Source organism: Sinocyclocheilus grahami, unplaced genomic scaffold, assembly GCF_001515645.1.
Source record: "Sinocyclocheilus grahami isolate Dianchi unplaced genomic scaffold, SAMN03320097.WGS_v1.1 scaffold31.1, whole genome shotgun sequence".
Lineage (NCBI taxonomy): Eukaryota > Metazoa > Chordata > Actinopteri > Cypriniformes > Cyprinidae > Sinocyclocheilus > Sinocyclocheilus grahami.
The window spans coordinates 4,745,690-4,764,105 of NW_015505210.1; the positions used below are offsets into that span (position 1 = coordinate 4,745,690).

Below are 18,416 nucleotides of genomic sequence, written 5' to 3' on the forward strand. Positions count from 1 at the left end.
TATTGTATGGATTAAAATTCAAGCACTACTATGGGGGAGGGGAAGATTTTCAGTGAATAGGAGTACCTTTTTTTTTATTTTTAAATATGTAATTCACTAATAGGATGTGTTGTGTGTCTAACAGAAGCACATGTTGAAAGAGGGAAAAGGACGGATGTTACAGGCCATCAGTCCCAGACAGAGCCCCAGCAGCAGTCCCGTCCGTGAGGAGCGCTCGCCGTCCCCCACCTTCCATCTCCCCTTCTTCACCTCCTCACCCTTCTTTTCTCCTCCGCCTCAACACAGCGGCTCACACTACACGGGCAAAGATGAGGATGACTAGGGCCCAGCCGTTCTAGAAATCACGCTCACAAGCAGCTCTTCATATTTTATATGCTTTCTTTAAGCCATTTTGAGTAGCCAAGGAAATAAATGAAGGATGGACTAGCTCAAGATTTATTTGTATACGAAAAATGTATTGAAATGCACAATAGTGACCAAATTATTCCACCCGTACTTTCTAAAGGTTTTGATCCCACGTCTTCCTCTCGTCTCGCTAAACCAAAAGGCTCATATTGTTGGCCTATTCCTTGGATCGTATTCAGCCTGGAACTTGCATAATTATGCATTTTTAGCGCCTCTTATTTTTTTGTATCGCAACAGAGCATCTGCTTGCACGTGATCTCATTCTCGGTTGTCCATAAAACTCACCCTCACCTGCCTTCATTGTCCAGATCTTTTCATACTTGAACAGGGGCCAAATTTGAGACTAATTCCAGGATGAGGGCGGGATCCCAGGACAGAAAACTTCAGGATCGGTCGTCTTTGTATAGTTCTGGAATGTTTCTTCTCATTTTACGTTGGTTACCGTATTGAAAGTCTGTTTTTACTTTCAGTCATTCTTTTTGAATATGCATGTGTCTTTCTGACCTTTTTATTTTTCTGCTAAAGTTCATTAGGTGTTTTTCCTCATATGCACTCTCTCTCAGACTCTGATGTGAAGTAATAATTTCAGGGCCTGGCAGTGACTGTGTCTGGCACCTCTATTTAAACCCTGTGCTAGTCTGTGGCATGGGTCCCAGTCTTTTTGGAAAGGCTTTGCTTGCTGAATGTTTACATTACCCAAGCTCACTGAGGGACAGTGTTAACACGAAAGAGTACCAGGACCTGTTTGTTTACATGTGTACACAGGACCGGAGGAGATGACTGTAGGATTATGTGTTTGCCAGCAGACCAAAAGACCACTTTGGCATTCTTGTGATCAGAAACATTAAGATTTGATTTGTTTTAGATCATCTTTGTCAATCAAAAGGACTGTGAATAATGCCAGTGAATCACTAAACTAACTAATCTAGAAAGAAAAACACATTTTCCTGTATTGTCTTGTGGCTTGTTACTTATTCATGGGGATCAAAAAACACAATATAATGCAGCACCTTTAATGTCCAATAACGTATGATTTTTATAATAAAAAAAAAAACTAACATTAACCTAGCACTTCTGAATAGTTAAATGGGCGTAACATCAGATACAGATGTTTGATATTTCAGGTTACATTTTCGCCTTCAAAATTCTATTACTAGTTCTTCTTGAATGAATTTTTCTAGAATGAATACATTTTTTTTATAAGCTCATATCTGAGAGTCACAGATCCACACCTGCCTCTAAGTGGTTCTCAACTTGGGGACTTGAGGCCATTTGAGACCTTCAGTAAACTTCAGTAAGGGCCACAAAAACCAACTTAATTTTGTTTAAAGTCAGTTAAACTAATTTTACAGTTAACAAGCTAAAGGCCCATTCACACCAAAAGCGATATCTATATTGGTGTCCACAACGACAGGTTCTAACGTTCTGTTTATAGCGCGTCTGCCACTAAGTGCTTAAAGGGATAGTTCACCCAAAAATGAAAATGTGATGTTTATCTGCTTACCCCCAGGGCATCCAAGATGTAGGTGACTTTGTTTCTTCAGTAGAACACAAACAAAGATTTTTAACTCAAACCGTTGCAGTCTGTCAGTCATATAATGGAAGTGAATGGGAATCACAGCTTTGAGAGTAAAAAAAACATACACAAACAAAACCAAATTAAACCCTGCGGCTCGTGACGATACATTGATGTGTAAAGACACAAAACGATCGGTCTGTGCAAGAAACTGAACAGTATTTATATCATTTTTACCTCTTATACACCGCAATGTCCAACATCCGGCGCGTGATGCGTGTACGTGCTCTGGCATAGTAGACATAGATATATATATAAGTAGAAACAGTAGTAGAAACCGCGGCCCATAGAAACAGTCACTAATGAGGCATCTACGTATTTATATCTATGTCTACTATGCCAGAGCACGTACACGCATCACGCGCCGGATGTTGGACATTGCGGTGTATAAGAGGTAAAAATGATATAAATACTGTTCAGTTTCTTGCACAGACCGATCGTTTTGTGTCTTTACACATCAATGTATCGTCACGAGCCGCAGGGTTTAATTTGGTTTTGTTTGTGTATGTTTTTTTTACTCTCAAAGCTGTGATTTCCATTCACTTCCATTATATGACTGACAGACTGCAACGGCTGGAGTTAAAAATCTTCGTTTGTGTTCTACTGAAGAAACAAAGTCACCTACATCTTGGATGCCCTGGGGGTAAGCAGATAAACATCACATTTACATTTTTGGGTGAACTATCCCTTTAAGCTGTGAGTGGTTGGATTCTGAATGGCTGTCAATGTTTTTATCATTCATCGGCTGTAAAAAAAATTCTGTTATGAAAATTATTCCAGTGATATTGTTCCTGTGTATAAATTGTCATATCCAACTTCATCCACATACGTACTATGTAGCAAATCTCAAGTGCTTGATATTCTTATTTCTTTGTAAAATGTCATTATCGCCTGTAGCTGTAATCTGCTAAATGCAACTATAAGGCCTGAATATAAGATGTCATAAACATTAACATCACAATTTTTCTGTAAAGCTGCTTTAAAACAATCTGTATTTTTTTTAAAGCGCTAAAACTTTTTTACTTCAGTTGTTATTGTTATAGTTGTGGTGTGGACTTCTCTAAAGAATTAGAATGATTATTAACACTTTATAGTTATTGTTATAGTCTATGGCAGAGTTCCTCAAATCTTGCCCTGGAGGGCCAGTGCGCTGCAGAGTTTAGCTCTAACCCTGATCAAACTCAGCTACCTGTGATTTTCTAATGATCCTGAAGACATTGATTAGCATGCTCAGGTGTGTTCGATTAGGGTTAGAGCTAAACTCTGCAGGAAAGTGGATCTCGTGGACCAGATTTGAGGATCCCTGGTCTATGGTGTGAACGGCCCTTAAAAACACTCAAATCAAGGCTACTGAAAAACTGGGGACTTCACATGCACCACTGAGTATGAAACTGTACCTTTGCAAACAAAATTGTGAAGATTTATTTTTTTTAACCTTCAGAGATTTTTGAAGCATCTTTGAAACGGAATATTATGCCTCAGAAGTGGCGTTTACCTTATAATAAAAAAGCACCTTTGTCATCACTGCGGCAGAAGTACAAAAGAAAATCGAATTGGTGGTCCTTCCAAATATTGTCTTGGATCTCAGAGTTATGAAGGTTGCAAACCCCCACTTGTGCAGGTCGTCCATTATGACTGAGTGGCAAGCAGAGCTGTGCGCGCTGCAGCGGAGGAGAGCCGGTCTGAGTGCTCTGGAGGCCTGGAGGTAGAGCATGTGATCAGTACACCAGCATCGCTCCATCAGCTGTTGTTGGACGACTGTTCTGGCTTCAGCCGGATGGCCCACGAGTTGGCAGAGACGACGTTACCGCGCCGATGGATGCGGCAGGTGTACGTGCCTTCGTTGAATTCATTGGCCACGAGCCGCAGGTCCCGATCTTTAATTACAATATAACCAGGAATGGATGTCAGCAGCTGCTCGCCGTCCTTATACCAGCTGATGAAAGATGAAACAAAGCAGCTGAGATACACTGGACAGAAACGAAGGGTAACATTTTCTATGAAGCGCATATTTATAATACATTATAAGGGTATTCTTAAGGCATGATAATGAATGCATAAGTAAGGGATAATGTACATCCAGCCGGTTGTTATCTCAGAATAAACCCCGACTGGGTGATCTTGTATCAGCCTTAAGGGGTTTATTCTGAGATAACAACCGGCTGGATGTACATTATCCCTTACTTATGCATTCATTATCATGCCTTAAGAATACCCTTATAATGTATTATAAATATGCGCTTCATAGAAAATGTTACCCTTCGTTTCTGTCCAGTGTATCTCAGCTGCTTTGTTTCATCTTTCATCAGCTGGTATAAGGACGGCGAGCAGCTGCTGACATCCATTCCTGGTTATATTGTAATTAAAGATCGGGACCTGCGGCTCGTGGCCAATGAATTTAATGAAGGCACGTACACCTGCCGCATCCATCGGCGCGGTAACGTCGTCTCTGCCAACTCGTGGGCCATCCGGCTGAAGCCAGAACAGTCATCCAACAACAGCTGATGGAGCGATGCTGGTGTACTGATCACATGCTCTACCTCCAGGCCTCCAGAGCACTCAGACCGGCTCTCCTCCGCTGCAGCGCGCACAGCTCTGCTTGCCACTCAGTCATAATGGACGACCTGCACAAGTGGGGGTTTGCAACCTTCATAACTCTGAGATCCAAGACAATATTTGGAAGGACCACCAATTCGATTTTCTTTTGTACTTCTGCCGCAGTGATGACAAAGGTGCTTTTTTATTATAAGGTAAACGCCACTTCTGAGGCATAATATTCCGTTTCAAAGATGCTTCAAAAATCTCTGAAGGTTAAAAAAAATAAATCTTCACAATTTTGTTTGCAAAGGTACAGTTTCATACTCAGTGGTGCATGTGAAGTCCCCAGTTTTTCAGTAGCCTTGATTTGAGTGTTTTTAAGGGCCGTTCACACCATAGACCAGGGATCCTCAAATCTGGTCCACGAGATCCACTTTCCTGCAGAGTTTAGCTCTAACCCTAATCGAACACACCTGAGCATGCTAATCAATGTCTTCAGGATCATTAGAAAATCATTAGGGTTAGGGTTAGGGTTAGGCTAAGCTAAACAAACGCAAAGCTTCCACCAACAACAAATAGTTCAAGCAAGAGTACAGCGCCGACTGCTGTTACCCGGATGAGCCTGTGTTATTAGCTTTTACCGGTTGTTATCGAGGGATAGCATACCTCGGAATGTCGCGACTGACCAATCAGAATCGAGTATTCCACAGAGCCGTGTAATAATGCATTATAAAAAACCTTATTATGTTATATAATCTTATAAGTAAGGGATAATCAATGGCTAGCCGTGCATTAAAGGATTTTAAACGCACGACGTGGAGGCAAAGGTTTTTCTTTGCGAAGTGCATTTCAAATCCTTAGGTTAAGGTTAGGGTTGGTAGAATGTTGACGTACTTGCAAAGTTACTTATAGTCAGTTTGTCTGTTGGGGAACCACCAAAATAAAGTGTTAGCATATATTTAGCAGACATACTAATAGACTGGACTAGTTTCTCCATACAGGAGGCGTCTTGAAGCTGTCATTACCAACAAAGGATTTTGTACAAAGTATTAAATACATTTCAGTAGTTCAATACTTTTTCCCTGACATTCCACTTTATTACACATAACATCTGGTGAAAATTTCAAGTCAACAGCACCTTTAGAAACATATTTACTGAGAAAAATGGTGACGTCTTCAATACTTATTTTAGCGGCTGTAAATGCTTAGTTTTATGATCAAAGCTCTGTAGTTTTATTGTGGGCAAAACATATAATGTGATGCAATACAATAATGATTGAGAGATCAACAAATAAACGTTCCTCAAAGGCCTGATGATCATATTTGATACTCACATTTTAGCATGATGAATGATGGATAAACAAGTAAATCAAAGTTACTTCAGTCTAGTAATTGTTCATCTTGAAATATTACTAGTAATACAACAATTATTCTTATGTTTGCTTCATAAAAATCATTAAAGATTTTACAACAGGATGCTCTACCTGACTTTTGGAGGCACTCTGGTATTTTTTGTCCCACAGCGGAAGCCCACAACTTTTCCACGAGGCACAATTTTGATCTTCACATTTTCAGGAGGAGGTGTCGGTGTAGACACTGCATCCAGAGGCTCTGAGGAGCAAACACGCACGTTAAAGAGTCAGTTGTACAAGTGTGTGAGTCTATAATATCACTGCTATACTATTTAAAGTGATGGACGATGTCCGTCTACATGCACCATGAAGAATACTGTGTGGAAGTGAAAGGCTTTTGGACGGGAAGCCAGCGCTGCAGGAGATGTTGGAGGAGGATGTTTTCAGTGTCTCACCGTAGCACAGGTCGCAGCGCTGCGGGCAGTTTTTCTTCATGAAGCTCCGCCTCCTCTCACAGAAACCCAAGCGGGCCCAAGGATCACACACTCGCTTCTTGTCCATGCATCCTGAAGCAAACGCACACACAGAGGATAGAAACAAGCATAAGCTTTAAAACTCTGGAGAGATGAGAACATGTTCAAAATCACTTTATTTTTAGTTCATAGAATAAAAATTCAACCTATCTACTTTATAAATGCATGTTATAGAGCTTACTGTTAATTCATCCATGCATGTTTCATTTTTGACCTCATAATGTTTAATAAAAATGTAATAACTGGATCTTCGGATGAAGACGACAGACTTCTGCAAGCCTTCTCCAATCATTTTGGTCACTGAAACGCCGCCTCCACTTTTAAATGCCACGCCCCCACACCTCACCATCCAATTAACAACTGACTCATAGAACTAAGTCCTGCCCTACAGTTTATGTGTCACAATATGGAAGAAAAGTTCCAATTTTTGATGTGACTTTACACATTTTGCTTACCGTAAAGGCGCTGGATGCCCCAGATATCATCTTGAGCGATGTTCCTCTGACCCGTGTACGTTGCATTAGGGTGCATTAATGCATTAGGGTCCCGTGAATGCCAGAGGCCTAAAGCGTGACCGATTTCATGAGCAGCTACCTGGATCAGGTCATTCAGCCAAACACCTGTGCAGAGACAACACGCCATCCAATCAAAGAAGAATGTGATTTCTGAGTTTAAAGTAAACTAGTAATGAACACTTTAAAACACTGCTTCATGAACATTTATGAATCTTTTGTTTCAAATCAGTGGTTCAGAGCTTGTATCAAACTCCCCAAGTCACATGATTTCAGTAAATAAAGCTTCATTATATCATAGTGTTTCAAACCTTACTTCCAAAATGTGTGAACAATCCTGTGTGTGTGAACATGAACGTGTCTCTAATGGTTTTCTAATGGAAAAATACCGATGTTATGATTTACAAAGTAGTCAAGTCTTCATCAGGCACAATGTTAATAAACTCTGGAGGTGTAATTTCAGTGTGCAGTGTAATTTCTTTTTCCATTTATTGTTGTTTTGTTCTCCTGCACCTGAGCCCAATTCAGGTTTTGGATGTGCATAATTTTTTTTTTTTTTTAACTGATCTCAGGTCAGTTTTATAATGTAGGTTTATTTTTAATTATTTTATTGAATTTTTGTACTTATACTTATGTACTTCAAAAAAGATAATGATACATAATTATATATAAAATACAGTGCAATCAGTTCGGACATCGTCCAGTGCTCATTCAATAAATGCACAGCTAAACAGATGAGTTTTGAGTCTGCATTTAAATGTGACTAATGTTTTAGCACATCTGATCTCTTCTGGAAGCTGATTCCAACTGCGGGTGGCATAATAACTAAAAGCACATTCCCCTTGTTTTGTGTGAACCCTTGGTATTTCTAACTGACTCGATCCTAATGATCTGAGTGGTCTGTTAGGTTTATATTCAGTGAGCATATCTGCTATATATTTAGGTCCTAGGCCATTGAGTGATTTATAAACGAGTAAAAGTACTTTAAAATCAATCCTAAATATAACTGGAAGCCAGTGTAAGGACCTGAGGACTGGTGTGATATGCTCAGATTTTCTGGTTCTAGTCAGAATTCTGGCAGCAGCGTTCTGGCTGAGCTGCAGCTGTCTAATGGTCTTCTTGGGAAGGCCGGTGAGGAGACCATTACAATAGTCCACCCTGCTGGTGATAAAGGCATGAACAAGTTTCTCCAAGTCTTGACTGGAAACAAAACCTCTAATTCTTGCAATGTTTTTGAGATGATAGTATGCTGATTTAGTTACAGCTTTGACATGACTACTGAAACTAAGGTCTGTCTCCAGAATCACACCAAGATTCCTGACTTGATTTTTAGTTGTTAGACCCCTAGAGTCAAGGTATGCATTCACCTTGAGAACTTCATCTTTGTTTCCAAATGCAATGACTTCAGTTTTCTCCTTGTTCAACTGAACGTTTTGGCACATCGAACTGTTAATTTCATCAATGCATTGGCAGAGGGAGTCAATGGGGCTGTAGTCATTTAAAGATAAGGCTAGGTAAATCTGGGTATCATCAGCATAGCTGTGATAGAACCAAATTGCCTTTCTCATCATTTGCTGTAGTAGGAGCATATACAGGCTAAACAAGAGCGGAGCAAGAATTGAGCCTTGTGGTACTCCGCATGTCATGGACATCCACTTAGACTTATGCTCTCCTATACTCACATAATAACCTCTCCCTTCTAAGTATGACCTGAACCATTTGAGTACCATCCCAGACAGCCCAACACCTAAAAAAATTAGGTGTTTATTGAGGCAAAAGTCATAGTTAATAGTTAGTTAACAGAGAGAACTGGACCTTAATATAAAGTGTGACCTTAATTTCTTTTAATTGACTTGCCAAGCCCACACAAAACAAGTACTACATTATTGCAAGAACACAAATTTTACAGAACCTTCATATTTAATGGTTTCATTTATTTGTAGATTACATTTAAAAGATTATACTTCAGTTAGAACATCTGCAATTAGCTGGTAAAAGTGTCATTATACATTTTTGGGCTGAGTTGTCATGGCATTTGCAATGTTTTGACCAGCCTGTGGCATTTTGAGCACTTAGAGACAGTGATTCATTTTGCGAAGCACTAGTGGCAAAAAAGCTTCTTGTTACTAAAGAGAACGCACTTAAAAAATGACATCAGTGGGTCTGTCCCAATACTTACATTTGCGGTCTTTGCACTTGATCACCTATCACACTTACATGATGTATTTCCTGTATTAAAGTGAAACACTTCACATGTTACACAATACATCTATTCATCTCTATACAGTGTACAACACTTTACTCTAGCGCCACCATCAGTTCAAATTTAATGTAAAGTTTTAGCAAATACATTTTGAAGCAAAACAAATTATCTAGACACTACATTTACATTAGAAATTACTAGAAATTGATTTTCCGCAATCTCGAATTTTGTCTGAAACAGAATTTTCCAACAGAATTCAAACTTAGGTGCCAAAAGTGAGTAATTGGAAATTAGTTAAACAGCAACAACAACTTATTTTATCATTCCCACAATGCAGACAATGCCACTTCAATTTGGTTAAAGCACCACCAGTCTGTAAAAAATCTAAGTTTTCAATATTGGAATCAATGAGCAGATAAGTTATATTTGTATTCTGACAAGCACATCCCCCCATTTGAATAAAAATGCATTAAATCAGTACCTTGTTTCCAGCTGAAGCGGGATTTGCCCAGAATCCAGAATTCATGGTTGTCAAAGTGAATCTCTCCACGTGGGGGAAGGAAGGCGTGGGCCAGCTCACCGTTCAGCCCGTCAAAACACGGGTGCAATGGAGACCACCAACAATCTGTGTGATTGTACGTGTAGAAGCCTGACTCAGAAAAAGGAGGTGTTAAAAAACTGCATAGAGTACTCTGTCAGCCCGCCAAAGTGCACATGCCTGATGTTTTGGCTCTTTTCCCGCACATTTATTTACCTATAGTGATGTCAGCACTTTTGTTGGGGTTGGTGATCTCAGTGAAAGTCAGAGGAGAAACATCACTCCATTTCGTGAAGGCGATGCTGATAGCTTTGCGGGTATCATCTTTATTCAGTGTGTTGGGGAACTTTGTGATCCTTGAAGAGGGAAAGATGTAAATTACTTCCAGCCAAAAATGAATGACACGCTTTTCTCTGTGTCTGCTATCAATCAGAAAGCACATTTACAAAAGCCCAACACTCCCGAAATCAGTCTGCTCTTCCCAAAATATCCCGCATCATCTCATGCATCTGTCCGGTCGTATTTTTATATATCCTGTGTCTCTCTCACTTGTAGGTGACGTTGAAATGCTCCCACTTGTATCCCAATGGGTTGATGGCATAGCGCTTGGATCGGGCCTGACCTCTATGAGATCTCGCTTCCACAGGTGCTGCCGTCTGCACACACGGTTTATTCAAATGAATACTAGCCACCTAAGAGGAAGACAGAAGAAGGTATGCTGAAAGAGTGGCAGATATTGTGATGTTGAATGTAATATCATCATATAGCAAACCACCAAGTCCAAAGTGCAACACAAATGATGATTCTGATCCACTAAAGTACTGTTAATATGATCAGTTCAGGAGACCTAACCTGCTCAAATGATTGCAAAGACCTTGATTACACAGTTCAGGTGTGTTTAGGGTTGCAAAAAGGTGGAAAATTTCCAGTAAATTTCGGAAACATTCCAGGAATTTTTGGAATATTCCAGGGATTTTTGGAAAGTTTCCGGAAATGTTCCACCCCTTTGCAACCCTAGGTGTGTTTGAGTTCTAAACAATGCAGGAAGCTAGATCTCCGTGTGCTGAGCAACCATGATATCTATGAAGTATCATATATCATAGTTGAACTATGTCGAGATAGTACATATACAGTGGAAATCAACAAGGTTTAGGATTCTGAAACATTATGATGTAAAATTAATAAGAAATGTTTCACACATCAAATAAGCAGAATTGTAACACTGGGCATGTGAAATCTGATATACTAGATTCCACTTTGGATCATTTCAAACCATGCTGGAGAACACGATTATCATTTACAGTTTTATACAAAACTGTGGAGTTTATGCAGCTCCAATCCTGCTGCCATTAAAGCAAAAGAGGGAAAGTACAAATGCTAAGACATTCTGAAATTCATCATTTTTCTTTTTACTTTTCACTCAAATAGTCAAGCTTATTCCTAGTGAAAAACAAGTGCACTTAATTGTCCTAAATGTGCTCAAATCTTACAAGTACTTTCAATAAACTGTACTGAATAATGAGATAAAAGGCCACTTTCATGACTGTTTCTTAAACTAATGTGTAATTACATTAATGTAGTTTAGTATTTAGTTTACCATAAATGTTTGTCAGTACATTAAGCAGTACATTTTAACCATATTTCAAAGACAATCTAAGTAATTATGAAATGACATAAGATGTCCCTAAGTCCTATTTAAATGGGTAAAACAACATACTAAGTCAACTAATTGCACTTAACATAGCCTAAATGTAAACTATAAATAGCTACTCTCACTTAATTGCAATTAACATGCAATTAAGCATCCAAACATTACATTAAGTTCACACTTTTATCCTTTTAAAGTACCTTTTAAAATAAATTTAAAGGGGTGCTATTATGCTTTTTCACTTTTTCAACTTTAGTTAGTCTGTAATGTTGCTGATTGAGCATAAAAAAGATCTGCAAAGTTACAGAACTCAAAGTCCACTTCAAAAGGAGATATTTTATTTAACAGAAATCACTTTTCAAAAACTACAACGAACGACTCGTTTGGACTACAACGCATATTTTCCGGGATTTGTGATATCACAAAGCTCGACGAATGGGACGAGACCTGGTTGAGCTGCACTAGAGAAGGCAACGAGTGTTATCCCTATATTGAAGACGTGCTAGTTTTCCCAAGGCAGACGAACTTAGAGTGGTTATAATCATCCGGGTTTAAATCGTGCTCAAATTTATTTGATTTTGACGCAGTATTTACACTGACGCTCGCAGGCGGCTATGGTGACATTTCCCGACCAGGCGACAAATGCTGCCAATCACAACACACACTGGTCCAGCTAACCAATCACAACACACTGGCCCAGCTAACCGATCACAGCACACACTGGCCCAGCTAACCGATCACAGCACACACTGGCCCAGCTAACCGATCACAGCACACACTGGCCCAGCTAACCGATCACAGCACACACTGGCCCAGCTAACCGATCACAGCACACACTGGCCCAGCTAACCGATCACAGCACACACTGGCCCAGCTAACCGATCACAGCACACACTGGCCCAGCTAACCGATCACAGCACACACTGGCCCAGCTAACCAATCACAGCACATTTCGTATTTCAGAAGGCGGGCCTTCATTTGATACAGGAACTATTCGAGCCGTTCATGCCAGACTGGGGAGAGAGGTGTTGTAATAATGTAAAATATGTGAAAAATAATGTGTTTTTCGAACAACCTAGTATGAGAGCCTGTTCTAGTACACCCCCAAAACAAAATCAAGACTTTGTAAAAGAGCGTAATAGGACCCCTTTAAGTACTCGTTTAAAAAAGAAATCTATTTTTATTTGCATTAGGCTACATCACAAAAAAAGCAAAACAGAAGTGGTATCAGATTTGTTAACTTTTAGAGGAGCAAACAATAAACTAAATCAGTAGAGTTAATGAAAAAATGATTTAACCATATTTCAAAGACAATCTAAGTAATTATGAAATGACATAAGATGTCCCTAAGTCCTATTTAAATGGGTAAAACAACATACTAATTCAACTAATTGCACTTAACATAGCCTAAATGTAAACTATAAATAGCTACTCTCATTTAATTGCAATTAACATGCAATTAAGCATCCAAACATTACATTAAAAAAGCAAAACAGAAGTGGTATCAGATTTATTAACTTTTAGAGGAGCAAACAATAAACTAAATCAGTAGAGTTAATGAAAGACTCTGTCTCGTATGAAACTCCACACATATGTGACCCTGGAGCACAAAAGCAGTCTTAAGTCACACAGGTACATTTGTAGCAATAGCCAACAATACATTGTACAATGTATCGTTGGCTATTGCTACGAATATACCTTCATGCCAAAAATCATTAGGATACTACCATATCAAAACTTAATGTTTGATTAGTAATATGCATTGCTAAGAACTTCATTTAGACAACTTTAAGGTGATTTTCTCAATATTTAGATTTTTTTTTGCACCCTCAGATTCCAGATTTTAAAATGTATTTAATCCCATTTTATTAACCGTCTTTGCTGCTGACCTTGGATGATCCAATTCTTATACTGAAGTGTTGAACTTTTTTCTCCATCATGTTGAAAGGTTTGAGCTGGCCCTCTACAGCCATGAATTTACATTTCCTTCAGCCTGAGGCTTATTTGTTTCACATTTGGTGTGAAAAGGCTTTTACATAACAAAAAAAAACTATTACTTTTTTTATTATTAAAAACAAACAAAGCAAGCAAGCCCAGCCTAGATGAGAAAAAGGAACAGAAAAGTAATGGAACACATTACTTTTCATAAAAAGTAAACAAGTAATGCAGTTACTTTTTTAGGGAGTAACGCAATAGTGTAACGCATTACTTTAAAAAGTAACTTTGCCCACGACAAACTTTACAGCTTCACATGGTTCATTTTGAAGTAATAGTTTGTTCTGCGCCACCCATTGGTGTTATGCAGAGCTCTTGATATGTTTGACTGAAGCTCCCTTACTTTTTGTGCTAAACAAAGCCATTGAACAATGAAGCAAAAAGGCTTTTCAGATAGAAGTCTCACTCATGTAGAGGGTTTGGAGTAGTATCCACGTCATTTCTTTTTTCTCCACAGATGAACACCCATAGTTCACTAGGTTCTACACATTCTTGTGTTCGTGTATCCAGTATTTTGGCCAGTGTGATTAAATGCTTCCATCTAGAGGATTACAGTACACTGCAGCCAATATAAACCAAACCAGAAAAAATTCCACATTAAATTTAAAAAGAGCTCTGCTCATAGTAAACGAAGAGTCCAGATAAAACTTCCAAACGCTTGTTTGGAATGGTTAGATTTTCCCTAATTTGTCAGTTATCCGATAGATTTAGATCCTTAAAGATACAAACTTTAAAATGGCATACAATATTTATATAATATGAAACAAAAACACCAACTCCATTAAGAGTAACTGATTACACATTTTATTAGGATTAAGACAACAGTCACAAAGTTACCAAATGAAGACGATACACTGCAAAAGTTGCCTCATCATCTCTCAGAGCTGAAACACACTGAGGTCAGACGGTGTAAGTGTTATGAAACAAGTGTTCAAGAAGATGCACACTTAAATCTGCAGGGTCGAGTTTGTAGTGTTGACTGAAACGTAACGTAGATAGCACGAGCGTAGTAGACAGTGAGCTCATCACTAAACTGTGCTTCCGTCTCTGTGCTGTTCAACCAAAATGCCTTCGCATTAAGATAAATCCTCCAGCGCCTTCCGCAGAGTGGAGAGTTTATATGCACATGAAAGGAGCAAGCACGGTGTTCAAGACCTTAAAGGCAGACATGGCTTATATGTTTTGACATCTCCAAAATCTCCTGCCTTAGATCGGGACTAAGGAAAGAGGTTTAGAAATGGGACTCCCTAATATCCTAGCCCCTCTTATGCGTTTAGTGAAATGCGTCTTTATGAAGTTGCATTTGCCTTCAAACTAATCCCAGGAGAAGTGCTGAAATGCAGGGAGAGATTTCGCTGATGCAAAGGCTGACTCAGTGCACTCGACAAACTCAACCGGTAAACTTCAGTCATGTAAACAAAGTGGTGAAGGATGATGAAAGTTAAGTGTGACACGGAAAGAAGGTTAAGCGCACAAATGTAAAGTCCCTGAGAGATGTTGGGGACCCCTGACTCACACACAAATGCGCACCAGTCACTATATGACACCAAATGAAAGCTGAAACTCGCCTAAATCGGTGTGATGGTTTTGTTAGTGTTTATAGTAGCATATACGCACACAGACAGCTGGACTTAAGCATTAGTACAATTTGTTGCTTTAATTCAAACGTCCTCGCACCTCATTTTGGTCACATTGAGAAATTATTTTATACTGAGACAACAAAAAAATTAAGACAAATTCCAAATTGTAACATCAGCGTACATAAAACTTTGGATGGACATTGAAAAGTTACGCTCAAGAACATTGTGGGGCCACTGGCTTAACGTTTACACTAATTCACTGAGAACAAGAATGTGGACGATACTTAACTAATACTCTTAGGAGGGACCACTACAAAAACGAAGCATGAAGGGGTATGTTTTCAGGGTCCAGGTTAGCAGATAGGGATTTAGGAGCCAGAAATGGCCACACTGATACCGCCTGTGAGCAGGAACACAGGTTCAGCGCTAATCACCGGCTTGAAAAGGGGCCCGAGCCTCAAATTAGCTGGGATTCAATGGGGACTGGGGGTCTGGAATGCATGTTGTGGAAGAATTAGAAAGGAGAAACGAGTGGGGGTTTACATCTCATCATCTCATAGCAAGTGAAATTCTGGAGGGAGTTCATGAGGATAAACATAATTCTCATCATTGCAGATAAACTATGTGTTTTATTCTGAAGGGCACACTTGTTTGAATTCATGATGTTTTGGATGTTCTTTTTGGGTTTCCCTTTGTTGATGTTTTCGGTGTGAACAGAGCCCTGTATAAAAAGTTGAGGAAGGGAGGGGAGAGCGAGACAATGAATAACTCCATTCTCTTCGTCCTCTGTTCATCCCGCCCATTTATTCGTCTGCCTCTCCTCCCCCCTCCTCGCAGAAGGGCTGCTGTTAGCAGCGGGTCTCATAGATGCCGCTGCGGCCGATGTAACGCACCCATTTGATGACATCGTGATCGCTGTAATTGAGCTTTGGCTCGAAGACCTTCAGGTAGCGCACTTTCAGTCCTGACGGAGCAAATGGTACCTGAAAAACAAAAGAAAAATGACCCTTAGCTTCATTAAACAGAGATTGCATTAGAAAACCAAGCATCTGAGAAAATCTCAAAACAACCTGGTATACTACTGTATCAGCATAAATGGCATGCCACTTTAAAAGAACATAAAAAATATCCGTCCAGTTTTAGAGACCATGCTGAAAAAAACAACAACTGCAGAACATCCTAAAGAAGAAGCCAATGTCTACATGTGTGAAAGAGGTTGGGGGGCTTCAGGGATTCAGGCTGACCTCAAAGTTCATGGAGATGGGTGGGCGAGCCCACTTCTTTTTGTCATTAGTGGGTAGCAGCTCAATCTCGGCACTGATCTGAGATTCCTTCATACCAGCCATTCGCTTGATCCTACAAAAAAATGACAAACAGCACAATATTGAAAAAAAATACTACTTCCGTTTCATCTCAACTTTATAGAGAATTCTGAGAAAGATTTTTATTTGTATGTTAAGTTCCAATCCTTGGAATTTACAGTATATTTAAATATACTTGTAATTGTATAATTGTAATAATTGTAAAATTGTCCCCAAAAACACAAAAACATCCTGATATTTAAATGTTCAAGTGAGTATTTGGACGGACAGACGTATTTTATATTGATGGGTGGAGTATTTGGATGGGTGGATGAATGGATGGATGTATAACGTATTTGGATGGATGGATGAGGTATTTGCATTGATGGGTGGAGTATTTGGATGGGTGGATGAATGGATGGATGTATAACGTATTTGGATGGATGGATGAGGTATTTGCATTGATGGGTGGAGTATTTGGCTGTTTCCCACTGCAGCAGGGGACACAGAGGAGAGAAACGATGAGGAAACAATGAAGCATGAGCAGAGACTGCAGAGAGACCAAACACACATTACTCATCAGAGGTGGGCGGCATGACGGTATATACTGTGTGACGGCAGAAAATAGTCAACTGGTAAAGATTGTGATATATAACGCAGGACGTATTTAGATTGATAGATCGGTGGGAAGGGCTTTTTATGCATTTACACATGAGAGTGATGAAGAAAGATGAATTGATGCGAAAATACAAAGCTTGATGTGTCCTGAACAAGGAAAGGAAAGACGTGTTGTTAGGCACAACAACGCAGGCTTTACATTGTTTACAAATGTCAAGCAACCTCGCAACTTGACGCATTAAGATTTTAACTGATATGTGAACTTTAATAGCTATTTTACAACAGCTGTGAATGTTGCTTATTCAATTACAATTTAGTGAAATTTCTACTTGTGTTGCATAATAATACGTGACATATTCATTTGTTACAAAATTATTTTGGACTAGATGTCCAAGTTCCAAATAAGGAGAAAATAAATGAGATTATGTAACTTTCATTCAGTCAATTATCCAAAACATCTCATTTATATCTAAACCATTTTTATTTAATTTCCATCAACAATAACAGCACTTCTGTTTAAAAGTTTTGTCGGCAATTTTTTAACTGTTTTGCAAGAAGTCTCTTGTGTTCACCAAGGCTGTATTTATTTGACCAAAAATGCAGTAATATTGTGAAATATTATTACATTATAAAATGTAATTTAATCCTGTGATGCAAAACTGAATTTTCAGCATCATTACTTTAGTCTTCAGTGTCACATTATCCTTCAGAAATCATGTTAATATGTTGTTTTGCTGCGTAAGAAACTTTTCTTATGATCAATATTGAAAACGGGCTGTGATACATTTTTGAAGATTAATTTGATGAATATAAAGTTCAAAAGAACGTCATTTATTTTAAACAGAAATCTTATAACATTATAAATGCCTTTATTGCCACTTTTTGATCAAATTAATGCATCCTTGCTAAATAAAAATATTAATTTATTTTAAAATCATACTGACTACAAACTTTAGAATGGTAGAGCATATTGCAATAAATACAATTATTATATTATGCAAGATTGTGGTCATACCGCCTACCTCGCACAATAGCATGTCTGCTATACTGTCATTATGTTGGGAAGGATGTTAGTTTCTAGCACTGTGACCACAACAAAACTGCACGGGAAGGTCTGTAAGAGGGTTGTGATTTGCTGATACTAGATTAAAATGAATAGCATTATGTTGTGGTCAGAGGCGAGGGGGGCAGGCGTTTGAGGGGGTCACAACAAGATAACTTTAACACAGACTCTAATGAGAATGGCTATCAGTTCATTCAGGTAAGAGGCTTTTGAGTAAAACAAGACAGAGGAAAGACTGTTTGTATGAGATGAGACAAATGAACTGAAGAAAACGCTACGATCCTTTACCTAGAGCTGCTAAACACCTCAATGGCAGTGTCATCCCATGCAAAAAGATCATCTTTATTGAGACGTTTGATGGCATGACACGAAGACAGCTGACAAACGGCTAAGACAGGACGGAGTGAAGGTGATAGATCAGGTGACGTCAGGAGTGAGAGTTACGCTACCTGCCCCCCAACTCACTGAAGTCCAGCGGGAGAGAGGAGAGAGGTACACAAATCAACAGAAAAAATGGAAACAATAAAGGGCTAAACCAACGGCACCTCAGAATC

General features: G+C 39.1%; 1 protein-coding gene across 1 annotated transcript; it reads right to left on the bottom strand.

The window, feature by feature from the left end:
• Window positions 1–3,270: 3,270 nt before the first annotated feature.
• mmp23bb (matrix metallopeptidase 23bb) lies at window positions 3,271–13,278 on the bottom strand. Its single transcript, XM_016262444.1, has 8 exons — window positions 13,195–13,278; window positions 10,207–10,349; window positions 9,874–10,013; window positions 9,601–9,768; window positions 6,860–7,024; window positions 6,327–6,437; window positions 6,004–6,130; window positions 3,271–3,917 (listed from the first exon to the last, which is right to left on the bottom strand). The coding sequence occupies exons 1-8, from the start codon at window positions 13,276–13,278 to the stop codon at window positions 3,722–3,724; spliced, it is 1,134 nt and encodes a 377-aa protein (XP_016117930.1). The 3' UTR covers window positions 3,271–3,721.
• Window positions 13,279–18,416: the final 5,138 nt, after the last annotated feature.